This window comes from Neophocaena asiaeorientalis, unplaced genomic scaffold, assembly GCF_003031525.2.
Source record: "Neophocaena asiaeorientalis asiaeorientalis breed wild unplaced genomic scaffold, Neophocaena_asiaeorientalis_V1.1 scaffold82, whole genome shotgun sequence".
In the NCBI taxonomy this organism is placed as follows: Eukaryota; Metazoa; Chordata; class Mammalia; order Artiodactyla; family Phocoenidae; genus Neophocaena; species Neophocaena asiaeorientalis.
Genome location: NW_020173068.1, coordinates 9,207,308 through 9,221,526, shown reverse-complemented (window position 1 = coordinate 9,221,526; position 14,219 = coordinate 9,207,308). Strand labels below are relative to the sequence as shown.

General features: G+C 48.0%; 1 protein-coding gene across 6 annotated transcripts in view; it reads left to right on the top strand.

The window, feature by feature from the left end:
• Positions 1-14,219, top strand: part of TTI1 (TELO2 interacting protein 1) — a 54,722-nt gene that overhangs the window by 31,443 nt on the left and 9,060 nt on the right. For 4 of the 6 annotated variants that reach the window (XM_024743091.1, XM_024743093.1, XM_024743092.1 and 1 more), the window contains one exon: positions 10,509-11,888. The exons of 1 other annotated variant lie outside the window; for it this stretch is intronic. In XM_024743091.1, the coding sequence (XP_024598859.1) occupies positions 10,509-10,692 (184 nt within the window). In that variant the 3' untranslated portion in view covers positions 10,693-11,888. Of the gene's footprint in view, positions 1-1,652; positions 2,440-10,508; positions 11,889-14,219 lie in introns of those variants that run through there. One more of the 6 variants, XM_024743096.1, reaches the window with a different exon arrangement.

The following is a 14,219-nucleotide window of genomic DNA, read 5'->3' as shown; positions in this document are numbered from 1 at the left end:
CTGAAGCTAATTGTGCTATGACTTAAAGTACTACTCACAAACATGATGAATCCATCTTGAAGCAAATTCTTCTGGGTGCCTGTTACAGCCAAGAGTCCCAAAGATCTGGTTTTCTCATTCCCTGTCCCATTCTACTCTTCCAACACCCGCCCCATACCCATCCTTCAAGTTTAGACCCATCAAACAAGCTAACATTCACAATTCATTATCTTTTCATTTCTAATTTTCCTTATTTGCTACTGAAAGCAGTTAAACCCGAATTGGACCTTACTGACTCTTGAGTTGGAATTCCAGGTGCCTTGCGGGGAGGAGATTGCAGCCAGAAGCCTGACTGCAGCACCTCTTTGTTCCACTTGAGGTTGAGTCAGATGACCTCCCTCTGACGGGCGGGGCAGGGAGGAAGTGCAAGGTTGACTGCTTTACGTACATATCATCTGCAAACTTATTTTGAAGTCAGGGAAAAAAATATCTGTGTTGTCCTTGATCAAGAGCTGACTTGGCATCTTGATTCAGAAATTAATAAGCTCTCTAAATGGGAGAAGCCGTCTGGGACAATAGGAAATCTGGTCTCTTTGTGAGTCTCATTACAGAGCAAAGAGAGGGAGATGGGTGGGCCAATTAGTATGAAAACAGTCAGACCTCCGGGAACTAATGAACGAGGTCCCCTGAGTGAGACAGAGTTCCCAGCTCAGCAAGTGGCCGCACATCCATCCGGTTGTTTGTCCTGAATTCTTCTCTTTCCATCACACCCCACATCCATTCCAGAAGTGAAGCCTGTCTACCTAACTTGTGAAATCTCTCTTAAAACTGCTTCTCTTCACCTCCAAGCTGCCAGGGCAGGCCAGGTCACCCTCATCTCTTACCTGATCCCCTGCAGGAGCCTCCACCCCAGCCCCCCGCTTCCACACGTGCCTTTCAGTGTTCCCCACACAGCTGTCAGTGACACCTCCACCCACTCAGGGGAGAAGAGAAGGCTGTGTGTTCTTTGCCAGGGCCCAAGGGGGAGATCTGTAGCCAGAGGGTTACAAAAACTCAAGCTTCAGCTCCATATTCAAAAGAACTAGTGAAAGCCAGAGCCACCCAGAGACGCCCCAGCTCCCTCAGAAGTAGTGACTTTCCGACACTGGGCAGGGGCTGGTGAGGAAACCTGTGAGGGCAGGTGGCTGCTCTGAGGCCTCCTGCATTCTCAGAGAGGTGGATGAGCAGCTGTGTCTGTAGGTCTGGCAGGTGGCGGTGGGGACCTCTGCAGAGCAGCCTCCCTCACGTTGGAATGGAGGTGAACTCGGCAGCTCCGTGAAAGTTCCTCTTTGTGTGCATTACAGTTGGATTTTTCCTTCCTCCTGTTTGCTTCTCCTGGCTCCAAAGAATGACCAAGCCTGTGTTTGCTTTTTTAATTTGTCGTATTAAATAGAGCCTTTGTGGCAGGCTTTTACATCCAGGCTGTAAACTCTAGAAATGGAAATTGATCAGGGGGTGGTTGATACAACCGAGGCTGTAAATGCTAAGAACGGAGAAGCCATTCCAGTTTAATGCTTTTATCTAGCAAATGTGCCTTGTAAGGAGGGACATAAATCTTGCAGCTTGGTTGGGTGGGGGGCGGTTGGGGGGCGGGGGTAAGAGCAGGGTGTAACCTTGCCATTTGTTACCACCAGGTGTCACTGTGAACTGGCCATGCAAGAAAAAATACCGACTCCCCCAGAGTCCACCTAGTTAAATGACTTCAGTGGATAACGAATGAGAAAACCATATTTGGGGTACGGGAAGAGGGGTCAGCATATCATGAGCTGTGAATAAGGCCAAGTCCCTGAGAATAAGCACTGGATTACAAAATAACAGGTTATATCAGCCACGCCCGCATCTCAACCTTGGCAGACTTAACTGATATAAATTCTCCAGCGGCCCCAGAAGCCTCTGAGATACCTCCCAGCATGCAGTGGGCCTCCACAGTTCTGTGCCTTCCTGGCCACGGAGCTCTTCCTTCCTGCATATGAAAGGAATTTGCGATGAGAGCACATTCCCCAAATTTCTGTTTTTTTCCTTCCAACCAGTACATACTCTCAGCCTGGTTCAACTCAACTCCATTAAAACCACACTCCTTGGGCCTCTCTCTGAGCAGCCTCTGAGGCTCCCTCTCTTGTGCATAAATCAGTCAGTCTTCCACCCTGGGGCTAAACGGAACAAAACTAGGAAATATCTATTTTTTAAAAGTTGAAGTCCATGCCCAACAATGCTCTTAGGCCACGTGGTTTCCACCCCCTAGTCCTACCTCCACCTGTCAACCCCAGAACCCAGGTGGGGACGCAGGGTGCCAGCAAGTAGTGACCAGCCTGTTGCACCTCCTGGTTGTACAGGTGCTGGGTGCTGTGGTCCCTGATGTGTGTGGTGGGGAAGGGAGAGGGCCCTCCCATCTTCCTCGCTTAGCCATTGTATGTACGGGCGAAGGGCACCAGTCTTGGAGGTGGACAAACCTAGGTTCACATCTTACTGGCTCTGTGACCTTGAGCAAATGACTTCATTTCCTTGCACCTCATTTCCTTCCTCTGTAAACTGGGTTTGGTGATGACACCTTCCTCCAGAACCATCATGCGGATGAATAGCATTAATATGTAAGAGAGTACGCTTGGCGTTCATTCATTCTGCTGATTGGCTGAGGAGCTGCTGTGTGCCCGGCACTGTTGTAGGCACTGAAAATAGAAGGGAGCAGGAGAGAGGAGGCCTCTGCCCTCGTGGTGCTTACGTTCTGGACTTTTATTTATGTGTGTATACACACCCTTATGGGAGATATATAAATTTGCCAAATATATAATGTCTTGTGTATATGTTACATGTACACATACACACTTGGGCATGGAATTTCTTGTTGGAAGCCTGCTTCATCTTGACTGAAATCTAAACTGGGGTTTTCATCTCAGAAGGATCTTTTTCATGTTAATTGTTCTACCTCCCCCTACTGCCTTTTGCATGAGAAGCCAGGACCAAGAGTTTGAAGGTTCATTTACTGACTGACTTCCCCGCTTTCTTTCTAGCAGTAGGATCCCAGCCCATCAAAAATGCAGCCGCTGCCTTCAAACCCTGGAGGAACTCAGACTGGCAGAGGCTCTTTCATTTCATCCCCGTCAGAGCCCCAACTCCTCTCACACATGGGCCTATTATATTTGAATGGATCAGGAGCCACAGAGGTGATCCAGTAGTTCAGCTGAGCTTGAAATTAGTAGCTCATCCCCTTAAATGGTGTGGGCAGTTTGTTTGAGCTTGGGCTGCAAAGCCGTTTCCTATGGAAATGAGGGCACTCCTAATGTTTTCCCTTTTGACATTCTATTAATAGTTGACAAATCCAGACCCAAGTAGTTAGCTTTCCCATTATCCATCTTTTGACAGGCATTGCTGCTTTTCTCTTCAAGGCTCATGGTTCTAAAAATACACTCAGATCTGAAGCTGTTCACTGTGCATATATAGGCATGATTTCCTGGTGTCAAAGATAAGAGACATCTGCCATGCAGATTACAAACAAAGTGGGTTGCTGAGTTTCAGATCTGAAGGCAGGGACCTCTGTGCTACTAAAATCAAATGCAGCCAGCCCTTCCCCTGCTTCCTTGGTGTTGTCACGTGATTGATAATCTGCCAGGGTCATCCATTTCACCACCCAGTTGGAAAGCCGAGTGTGGGGCGTACATGCACTTGTATATGCCATACTGGGTCAGGAACCACAATGCTCTTGGCGGGAGATCGAGCCTGGTAGGTGGACCACGTGCACAAAGTAGATTTCAAATATCAGAAGCCTTGGCCGACCACAGGGTGGTCATTTCATCCCTTTGCAGGGGAGGCAGGAGTGAATGTTGATGATCTCAGTACCAGTAAAGTAGCCAAGGACATGGCCTCAATTGTCTTATTATATGTGTATTTATTTAAAAGATGCTTTAGAGTCTCTTATTAGCCACGTACTGTGTTGAGAGTTCTAAGCTGAAGATCAAGGTAGAGTTGGCCTCACATCGCTGTTCAGTAGTGGTATACCCTTGGGCAAATTAATTTCCTTCTTGAAGTCTCAATTTCCTCATCTACAAGACTAGATTAAGCATATCTATTTTTTCCACCTAATAAAATTATCACAAAGATTCAGTAAAGTCATGTATATTAGTCTTTAGCACAAAATGTCAGCCCAGAGTTAAAAAGTCAATCAATAATACTTGTTATCAGTATTTAAACTTCCTCCTTATTCCAAAAATGACCTAAAGCATCTTATAAACTTAAGTGTATGCAGCAAGGTAAATAAGAAGTGAAGACATTTTTTAAGGGAAAAATAATAAGAGGGGGAACAAGGTGAAGCCAGGGTTGAGGTTAATATATAAAATGCAGGCTTTGAACTCTTCACCTCCGCTAGAGATGAGCCTGCAGCGTGGCTCTGGGCCTCCTAACAGACAAGGCAAAGAGGGAAACGCATCTGCTGCACAAATTCCAGTCATTACTGAAATAAGAAAGGAAAGCTTTTAGAAGGAAGCACAGCTCCGGAATTCCCTTGGTGCTGAACCCTGAGAAAATTTCCCCATGGGCCATGTTAGAAGAATGCTAGGTACCATTGTGACTGATTATTCCTAATTTCCTTGCAGTAAATACAGAAGTACATTTCCTAGAGCTGTTTCTGATGGCTCCATCAGTGGAGGCTGCTGGCTTAGTGCCAGAGCGTGGGTTACAGGAAAACAGTTCGGGGGTGGCGGGCAAGGGGGCGCAAAACAGGTAGGTTGCCACGAAGATGTCTTTATCTGCAAGGGTGTGAATCTTCCAGGGAGGACCAGGAAACGCTGCATGCGGCCTGAGAGTGCAGACGGCCGGGGCCACTTTGAAACCTGTGCCCAGCAGCGTTGTCATCACGGGATCTAGGCCGAAGGTGGGGCCTGGAGCGGGGAGAGCTGGCCAGATGGAAAGGGCTGCTTTTAGATTCTGCCCCAGTGGGATTTAAACCCTTCTTGGTTCTGGCTTATTTTTGAATTGTCAGTAACAGATTGGGCCTCTCAGTGCCATATCTTTTTAAATATGCACAAAGCAATGGAGTCATTCCACAGCATCTATGGTACTTTGTCTTGTGGTACTTTAGGGACTTGATTATCATTGTAAGCCTCCACTGGTGTTTATGGTTTTAAATCCTATCCCCGTTGCATTTAAGTATTTTTAATATCGGCCTCTGTGTGAGTGTGTGGGTTGGCGATCGATAGATGAATGACTGTGAACAGGTAAATAGAGTTAAGTCGAATGAGTATGTATAGCTGCAGAGGTAATTGGTAGTATTTATTTGGAGAGTAAATTGTTGCTTCAAGTCGTAATCCTCCATCTCCAACATTTAGAAACAAAAAACGACCCGCGTGCAGGGGAAGATAGCTAAATTGAATAGCAAGAAAGGACAGGCTTGAAATACTGGTTAACCGATGAACCGAGACCCATTAGAGTAAATTACTGAGTATGGAAGCATTGCCCCATTGCTTGCTGGCTCGGACACGTCGACACCCTGAGCATCCGTTTATTTAAAAGGAAACACACAACCTCATTTGTAGCATCATCGCGTACGGAGTCACGGGAGAAGAGATGGCCACAGACAAAAAGAGTGCGAAGGCTGTTCTGCCAGAAAGGGAATAACAGGGAAGCCAAAATAACTTTGCAGGTGTGCCTGCTTTCCAACAAGTGAGTTTACCCTCCGATTGCGTTTAGTCGTGCCCACGTAGAGATAGCCTGTATCGTGTCCCTAAGGAGACACCCTGAGTAACTTCTTTAGATGCCCCGAAATAAATAAATAAATAAATATACATCACAAAGCCGCAAGTCCTTTACCACCGGCATTTACGCAGACAGCTCATGAGAGCATTTTATAAACCCAGAAAGAGACAAGGAGCAGCAGATCCCTCAAGCAAGTAATTGACAGAGAAAGAATAGCCTGTCACCCAGGAGAGCTGGGAGCTCTGAATTTCAGTTAAGTTTATTTAGCTTTGCTGGACCTCGATTGGCTAGCGGTTTTCTAGAGCTCCCCTTGAGCAGGTGTTGTCTAACCCAAGATGGTGAGGACGTACTCTGTAATATTTGCATCTTCAACAGAGGGGTGTCTTTTTGCTGCATTTGGGGTGAAAGGGCCCATGATCCAGCCTCTATGCTTGAGAACTGCTGGGAGTGTTGGAGCTGGAAGGGGGTTGGAACTGATCTGATTGATGTACAGAGAAGTGACTTGCCATGTCCCCACCTCAGGAATCCTTCCCCGGCTCCGGCCCACCTGTGACTTGAGCCTGGCCCTCTTCACATAGTATCATGGGCTTCTGTGGTCAGTCTGTCCTCCCCACCAGACAGGGAGCCCTGAGGCCAGAGCCTTTGTCCATCCGTCTTTGTGTCCCACACACCTGACGCAGTGCCTGAGCTGGACCAGGTGCTAGTAAACATTGGGTGAACCACGCAGAGAGGGAACCAGACCCAGCCAGCCAGATTCTAGCAGCACATTTCCCAACTCCCCAGGCGACGTCACCCCCAGCTTTGTCACTCGGAGCACCTGATATTGATCTTAAAGGAATGAGTCCCTTCTATTGGTTTGGTGTCTGGAGTTTATTAGGTACTTACTGATACCCGTCAATTGTAGATAGGGCTGAAGTGCAGGGAAATGGCTGCCTGCATGAAGTGAAATTCAATAAAACCGCATTTTAAGTGAAAAATCAGTATAAACACCAGGCTTCTTTGCCATGGAAACAGAGGTTGCTTAGAAACTGCCTAACAGCGAGTTGTAAATTTTTTAAAGTCAAGTTATCATTTAAGCTACAGGGCCCTACAGGTTGAGAGATAATCACTCGCCTCAGGACACGGAGGCAGGAGGCACAGCTGAGCGCCTCCCGGAACTCTGGGGACCAGATAATCTCTTGATAACTGGGCTCCCTGGAGCCACTGATTCGGGCCTGGGGGAAAGAGAAAGAAATTTTTGTTCAGGAGTTAAATGGTGTACATATATTTTTTTAAAGTGTTTCTCTTTGGGTTTGAAAAAAGATGGAGTCGGCCACTTGGCATGTTCAACAGCCATCTCGGCCATGTCTCAAGATGTGTTAGGAACATTTTCCAGGCAGTTACTCCTGTCACTTCAAAGCAGAGGTCTCCTCTTTGTCTTTTGATTATGCAAAAGGATGCTTTCGAGGTCTTCAGCCTTCTTCCCTTCATTGTCTGGGAGCTCCTCTCCCCAGCTCAGAAAGGGCAGGAACTGGTCCCAGGACAAAGCAATACTGGAGTTTGGGGGAAAACTGGGCCGCTGAGTACTCAGGCAAGACCTCCTGGGTCTCAGGCTCAGCTTCCAGGGCCTCAAAGTGAACAGGGGTCCAGGTTCAGAATTTGTCAGTGTTTAGAGTTCAGCGGGTTGCATGCCTTTTGCCAAGCAAGAGCACAGCTATGCCTGCCAGCCACCTGGTTGCATGGCACGGCATTTGCTCCCGACCTCAGGCATGCAGAGGGCAAAGAATATTACATTCGTTTCTTCCTGAAAGTAATGGACAAAATTACAACCCCAGTGGCTGAGAATTGGGACCCCTATCAAGTCAGTATGAAGGAAATTATGACTGAAACAAAAGACAAATGTTCTACCCTTTTCAGAGCATCTGAGAATTTTCCATGGTATGGCAGTGCTGCCAGGGTTGGTAGTGATAATTATTCCTTAGACACACACACACTCTCTGGAAGGAACAGTGTTTTCATTATACATTTCAGAGTGTTTTCCTGCACCTCATCTCCTTAGAGCCTCAGAACAAACCTTTGAGGAGGGTCGGGTAGGTGTGATTATTTTCCTTTGGAGAAGGAGGAAACAGGTTCACAAAGGCAAAATAATTTGCTCCCGGCCGCAGAGGTGGAGAAGAAACTTGCGTTGCCACCTGCCATTCTGGGGATTCTACCTCTTTAAGAGCTCAGAAGTGAGACCCAAAATAATTCTTCCAAGAGTATGGCTCTAGCTTACTAAAAGAAGATGAACGTTGCACACGATTTTTCCTTTGCCTCCCTGTTGGCATTTTATTTAGGGATCTCGAAGGGCAAAGAGAGTGGCTTCCTTCCTTTTCCTTTCCTGCCAACGAGTACAACACCCGCATTTAGTAAGTTAAAAAGGAGACCAAAAATGAACACTGCGACGTTTCCATGCCGTGTAAGTCAGAGCAGAGCTGTGACTGAACTGGGCCACGGCACCACTTTGCTGGGTGTCGCCCAGATCAAAATACTCCTTGAAGCTGAGAGTGCGCCCATGCTCTAGCTTGTTCCAGTTCTTGAAGGGGAAAAAAAAAAAATCAAATGAAACCATTTGCATTCTAACAGTCTTTGGCACCAGGGAAAACTGTCAACTGTGTCACGTGTAAATAGAAATCTGCTTCCCATTTTTGGTGCATTTTTTTCATAATTTCCCTTGCCACTCTAATTATCAAAGATATTTTTGTTTTTAAACAAAAATTGTCTCCCACGCAGGCCCCATCTCCTTTCTGTGGTGAAGTGGAAACGATGAATTAGAATATTCTAATCACTTCTCCAGCAACCACCGCTGAGGTTATAAACTCAAGATTATCCTAAGTAGAGAAAACTTAAATTGTTTGGGCACAAAACAGGCCAGAAAGTGTATCAAAGTGCCCCGTCCACCTGTCTCCCTTGCCTCCTTAGCATATGTCTGTTAAACCCAAGGAAGAAAGCAAAAGTGGCTTCACCGGGGCTTCCCTGGTGGCACAGTGGTTGAGAGTCCACCTGCCGATGCAGGGGACACGGGTTCGTGCCCCGGTCCGGGAAGATCCCACATGCCACGGAGCGGCTGGGCCCGTGAGCCATGGCCGCTGAGCCTGCGTGTCCGGAGCCTGTGCTCCGCAACGGGAGAGGCCACAACAGTGAGAGGCCCGCGTACCGGGAAAAAAAAAAAAAAAAAAAGTGGTTTCACTGAAGTAAAACCCAAATCCCCTGACGGCATAGGCTTTTTAGATTAACGAAATTAAAAACCAGAATTTAGCTCTGTTTAGCAAGCATTTACATTCCTGTCTGATGCCCAGCAGTACAGGAGAGGCTCCTAGGAATGGTCATCAAAAATAAAATGTGATCCATCAAACAGGTTCTATCCGCTGTTAGTTGGTAGACAGGGATCGCATGTGGGAGGCCCTGTGTAGGGCTGGATCTGTGTTTTCTCGTTTAAACCCCAGCAGAACTCTGGGTGAAGTACATCCCCAGTTTTAGAAATGAGGAAACTGAGACGGAGGCAAGCCATACAGCTAGTGACACCTGCGGTAACGTGACTCCTGTTACTAACATCCTTGGTTCTTCCGTGGTAGTGAGCAGTTGACCTCTCCTTTAGATCATTGTACAGAATATAACTTATTTCAAAGAGGGATGCCACCTGAAATCATTAGTGTGCAAACATGAAACCTGTTCGATCAAGTATTGGTTGAATGCTAACCACGTGCCGTGCTAAGTGCCTGAGATACAGCAGTGTACCAAACAGACATGGTCCCTGCCCTCAGGGGCTTGTGCTGTGAGGAAGGGAGATGGGAGATGGTCAATAAACAGGCAATTGATAAATGCTGGGGAGGGTGTCCTGAGAGAGAAAAATAAGGGGCAACCACCTAGGCGACATGGTCAGGAAGGCCACCCTCTCTGCACGGGTGATACGTGAGCTGAGATGGGCAGGGTGGCTGAGAGAGAGCCGCCCAGCTAGGGGAGGGCCTCATCCTTCCTGAGATTGAAAAGCCAGACTCCGAATCGCTGAGTCAGCCAGGCATAGGAAGTCTACACTTGGATTACCCGGCACAGTGGCCTGGGCATCGTTCAGAAATGGGATGTGAGCAGATACGAGGCAAAGGGTTGTGACCCCACGGTTCAGACCAAGATAAAGAACCTCACCCGTGGTGGGTGTCTGGTGCTGCGTGGCCCCGGCCCTTCAGCTGTGTTCATGTCGTGTATAGGGCACCAGTGCTCTGCCTCTGCTAAAGGTCCCAGAGCCAGGCTCAGCCGATCCTGCCATGGGAGAATAACTGCATCTGATCCCTCTATGGGATCCAGACCACCGAGAATCCGTGGCTCTCAGGGGCCAGAAATGGGTCAACTACTGAGTTCAGCAGCGTGCTGAGGGTTTGCCCAGGCTCCCCAGGCAGGAGAGGGAGTCCCTACACTGGGGCTGGTCCTGTGAGCGAAGTGGACTCTGTAATAAGGGGGGGGCCCTATCCATTTCATTCCTTCTGAGGACTGTTTCATAGCCCAGCATTTAACCGGTTTCTTTGCCAAGAGCTTGTTTGATGTCAATATTGTTCTGCTCAGACTACTTTCCTTTTCTCTATGTCAACGGATATGAAGCTCTTTACCTCTCTTTCTGTTAGGCTTTGGCACCGTCCTAATGGCCCTGTATTAGGCACGAAAGTGGGCTTTGTTCTGCTGTGCAGAGTGCTGCGATTATCATTGTTTTCTCCAAGAGCCCGCTAAGCAGCCCCTGGGGTGGAGGACCAGCAGCCCTCCCTCGTGCCCTCACTCCCTTCTCCACCTCTCCACAGCCTTTTCCTCCACCTGATGAAGGCAGACCCCGACTCCACCTGGCTCCTCCTGAACGAGCTTTACTGCCCACAGGAGTTCACACCTCCCCACCCCAGCCTGCACCCAGTGCAGCTACGGGGGGCCACTGGGCAGCAGAACCCGTACACAGCCAACGTTCTCCGCCTGCTCCAGGAGCTGCAGTGACCCCGCCCCGCCCCCGAGTCAGGCAGGCGCCCAAGGAGGTCCCCAGCGGAGCTTGCCGAGGATGTGGGGCCCACCCCACCCTGGCCGAGGGCGGTGGCGTCGGCCTCAGAGAAGACTGCCAAGGTGGATTAGACAGCCAATCGATTTATAAGTTGATTGATCACACTGCTTAGAAATTGGATTGAAGGAAAGCAGCTGACTGTTACTTCTCTTTCATACCTGGTGTTTTCAAATGACATTGTCTGGCAGCTCTTAGGGCTTAACTCCTTAGCTTACCATCTCTGCGGCCCTAGCTGCCTCTCAAGCCGCCCCACGCACCCACCCACACCCAAGAGCTTGAGGATACATGGGGCGGAGGCCTGTACTACCCATCATGTATGACCTCGGCCGCCTGAGGACCACGTGGAAGTATCACACATTGGAGAGTTTTCAGATCACCGGCCTGCAGCATGGACTCACACACCTCTACCTCTTCAAGGAAGGAGATAAGAACCTAACCTGTTCTTTGGAAGAAAATGAAATAAAGGCACTTCTTAGATGAAAAGTACGATCAAGAACTCACTTTGAAGTTTGTTATTTAAATTGGGTGATTTTTTAAAAATGAGTTTATGGGGAATTCCCTGGTGGTCCAGTGGTTAAGACTGTGCGCTGTCACTGCTGAGAGCCTGGGTCTGATCCCCGGTCAGGGAACTAAGATGCCGCAAGGGAAGGAAAAAAAAAAAAAAAAAAAGAAAAAAACTGAGTTTATGTTCATGAATGGGTAATACAAAGTCATGGTATAAAATCCAAGCAGTACAAAATAATGAAAACTCAGTCTCCCCATCCTCGTTCCCCAGACATCGTTTCCCTCTCCAAAGGCAAATAGTCATGCCAGTTTTTTTGGATACCTTTTAAGTATTTTTTAACTTTCCTTCAGGGATAACGGTACTCTGAAGCCCCATGTGCCCATAACCCAGCTGCACCCAGTCACCAGCATGTGGCCAGCCCTGCTTCATCCTGCGCCTTCCCAGTTACCTCCACACCACACCCCGCCCCTGGATTATTTTTAAGCAGACTCCAGATGTCATATCCAGACTTCTTTTTTTTTAAAACAAATGTACAACCAGCATAGCATTATCACACATAAAACATTTAACAAGGGTCCTGTGTGTTTGAATCAGGATGCAGATAAGGTGTGTACATTGCCATTATCGGTATGTCCCTTAATAAATCTCTTTTAATTTATAGATTCTCCCTCTACCTCTCTTTTCTTTTCCTGGGAAGTTTTTTGTTGAGGAAACAAGGTCATTTATTCTGCAGCATTTCCCACAGTCTGGCTTTACTGATTGCATCCCCGTGGGGGGTCATTTCACGGGCTGCTCCTGTCACCTGTGTTTCCTATAAATGAGGAAGCAGAACAAGAGGCTTGATCGGGTTTGATTTTTTTGTTTTTGCTTTTTGGCTGCACTCCGCCATGGGTGGTATTATTTACTTCCATCAGGAGGTACATGATGTCTGATCTCTTCCTGTGAAGTTGGCAGCCATTGGTGAGCCTCACCTGGACCCTCTCGTTCATTAGGGATTACAGAGCAGCGCTGTTCCAGCCCCGCCATGCCGGCTTGCTTGTAGCTAGAGCCTTGGTCCCTTCATCAACCACGTGGTAACCTCGAGGGAGTTTGTGTAGAAAAGGCAGGATAAACACTTGATTTTTCTAGCTGGGAGATTTAAAAGCCACAGATTATGTAAATTCAGGTACTCAGCTACATGCACACACTCACTCACCCATGCTGAAAGATGCACATTCGAGAATGATGAATGCTTCCTTCCCAGATGCATGGTGAGGCACTATGTACATAATTCCTCCAGTGACATAGATAATCCCCAAGCTCTAAAAAAGCAAAACAAAACAAGATGGTTGGCATGGGGACTTATTGGAGCAAGGGTCCCCAGCCAGTTCCAGAGAGGCCCCACTCCTTTCCTTTTAGGACCTTCCGTGCAAGGGCAATGAGATGTCCAGCTGGCTTTGGTCTGGCTCTGTCAGTGAGTCATCACCACCCACCTTTGGCCTTCAGTTCTCCCACCTGTAAAGTGGAGGGAATGGGCCACAGAGAGAGTCCTTAAGCTTTGAGGATTCTGCGCTCTTCCAGGATTCAGATGAGATCTGAGGACCCAGTCCCCCGAAACATTTCTCCTCCCCTGTCACGCCCAGGAGGGCGCTGCGTCCTCCAAGCCTACAGTTGTGCACCATCTCCACCTCCCGCTGGGTCTGCTTAGCTGACCTCCCAAAATTCTGGGTACAATTTCAGAGACTTCACCTCTGACCCCAGAGGAACTCCAAGTTAAGGAGTCCTGAGAGAGAATCACTTAACTCTCTTCCAGTTTTAAAATTCTGGGATGATTTCCTTTGGGAAAGGCAGGAAATGCCCTCTAATTGAGGGGATTGTAGAAGGATTCACAGAGCATTGTTCCTAATTCCACTGGGGACACAAAGTGATAGACTAATTCAATCTCTAGGTCCTGACAAATGAAAAAAACAGGTCAGAGAGGTGGCGTGACTTGTCGAACATGACCTAGCTCCCAGGGAGATTAAAGCAGCCTGCCTTCCTTCCCCAGGTGCCTAGGTGTGGCAGGCCGTGATGGTGTGCTGAGAAGTAGGGGGGGACCATGCACACCCACCCTGTGTTGTAACAAAACTCTCGCTCTGGGGAAGCCCTCCAGGAGATCATCTGCATGGGAGGACTTGCCATGATGTTCCAAAAACCCACCTCTTCCTCAAAGAGTTAAGACATCCCAAGTCGCTCTCAGATTACTGCAGGCAGATTGTTGCACTTGATTAAAAAACAAAAAACAAAAACTGATTAGAGTGCCTCTCCGGTTATTATTATATTCAGGCAACTTTAATTTTGAAGCTGTCCAGCTGACTCAATCTAGACTTTGTTAACGAAGGCTTTGCAAAGTGATCGTTTCCCCTGTTAAAACTTGCTGGTGCAGTGAGGGTTTCTTCTCTCATTCCGGGTGCACCCTGAGTACTCTGAGTATCAGTGTGGCTGGAGATGGGTGGGGAAGGGATTAATCGGCATATACTGAAAGGCTTTGCATTTCAGGTTGAGATGTTTGAGGTCTGATCTGCAGGCAGTGGAGGCTCCTGGAGGATTCAGGGAGGTGTAGAGCTGGATCCAAGGGATCCTGAGAAGAGCTGGATGTGGCCCTCAGGGGGCACCATACTGTGGAGAGAACATGGATGTAGAGTTCATCAGAGCTGGGGTTGATTTCTGACTCTGCCTCTTAGTAACCGCGTGACCTCGGTGAGTCACTTCACTTCATTTTCCCATCTCTAAAATGGAGCTGCTGCCTCCCCTTCTTTTGATGACTGCTTCAGGGGGAATAAGTGCTGTAGTGTTTATGGTGTTTAGCTAGTGCCCAGGGCTCGACAACATGCTTTCCTTCCCCCTGTCCCCACCCCATTGCTCGTGGCTTTGTTAGGGATGCAATACCTACTCTTCCAAGACAAGTATAGCTGAGGAAATAGATGGTTATGTCTCAGAAAT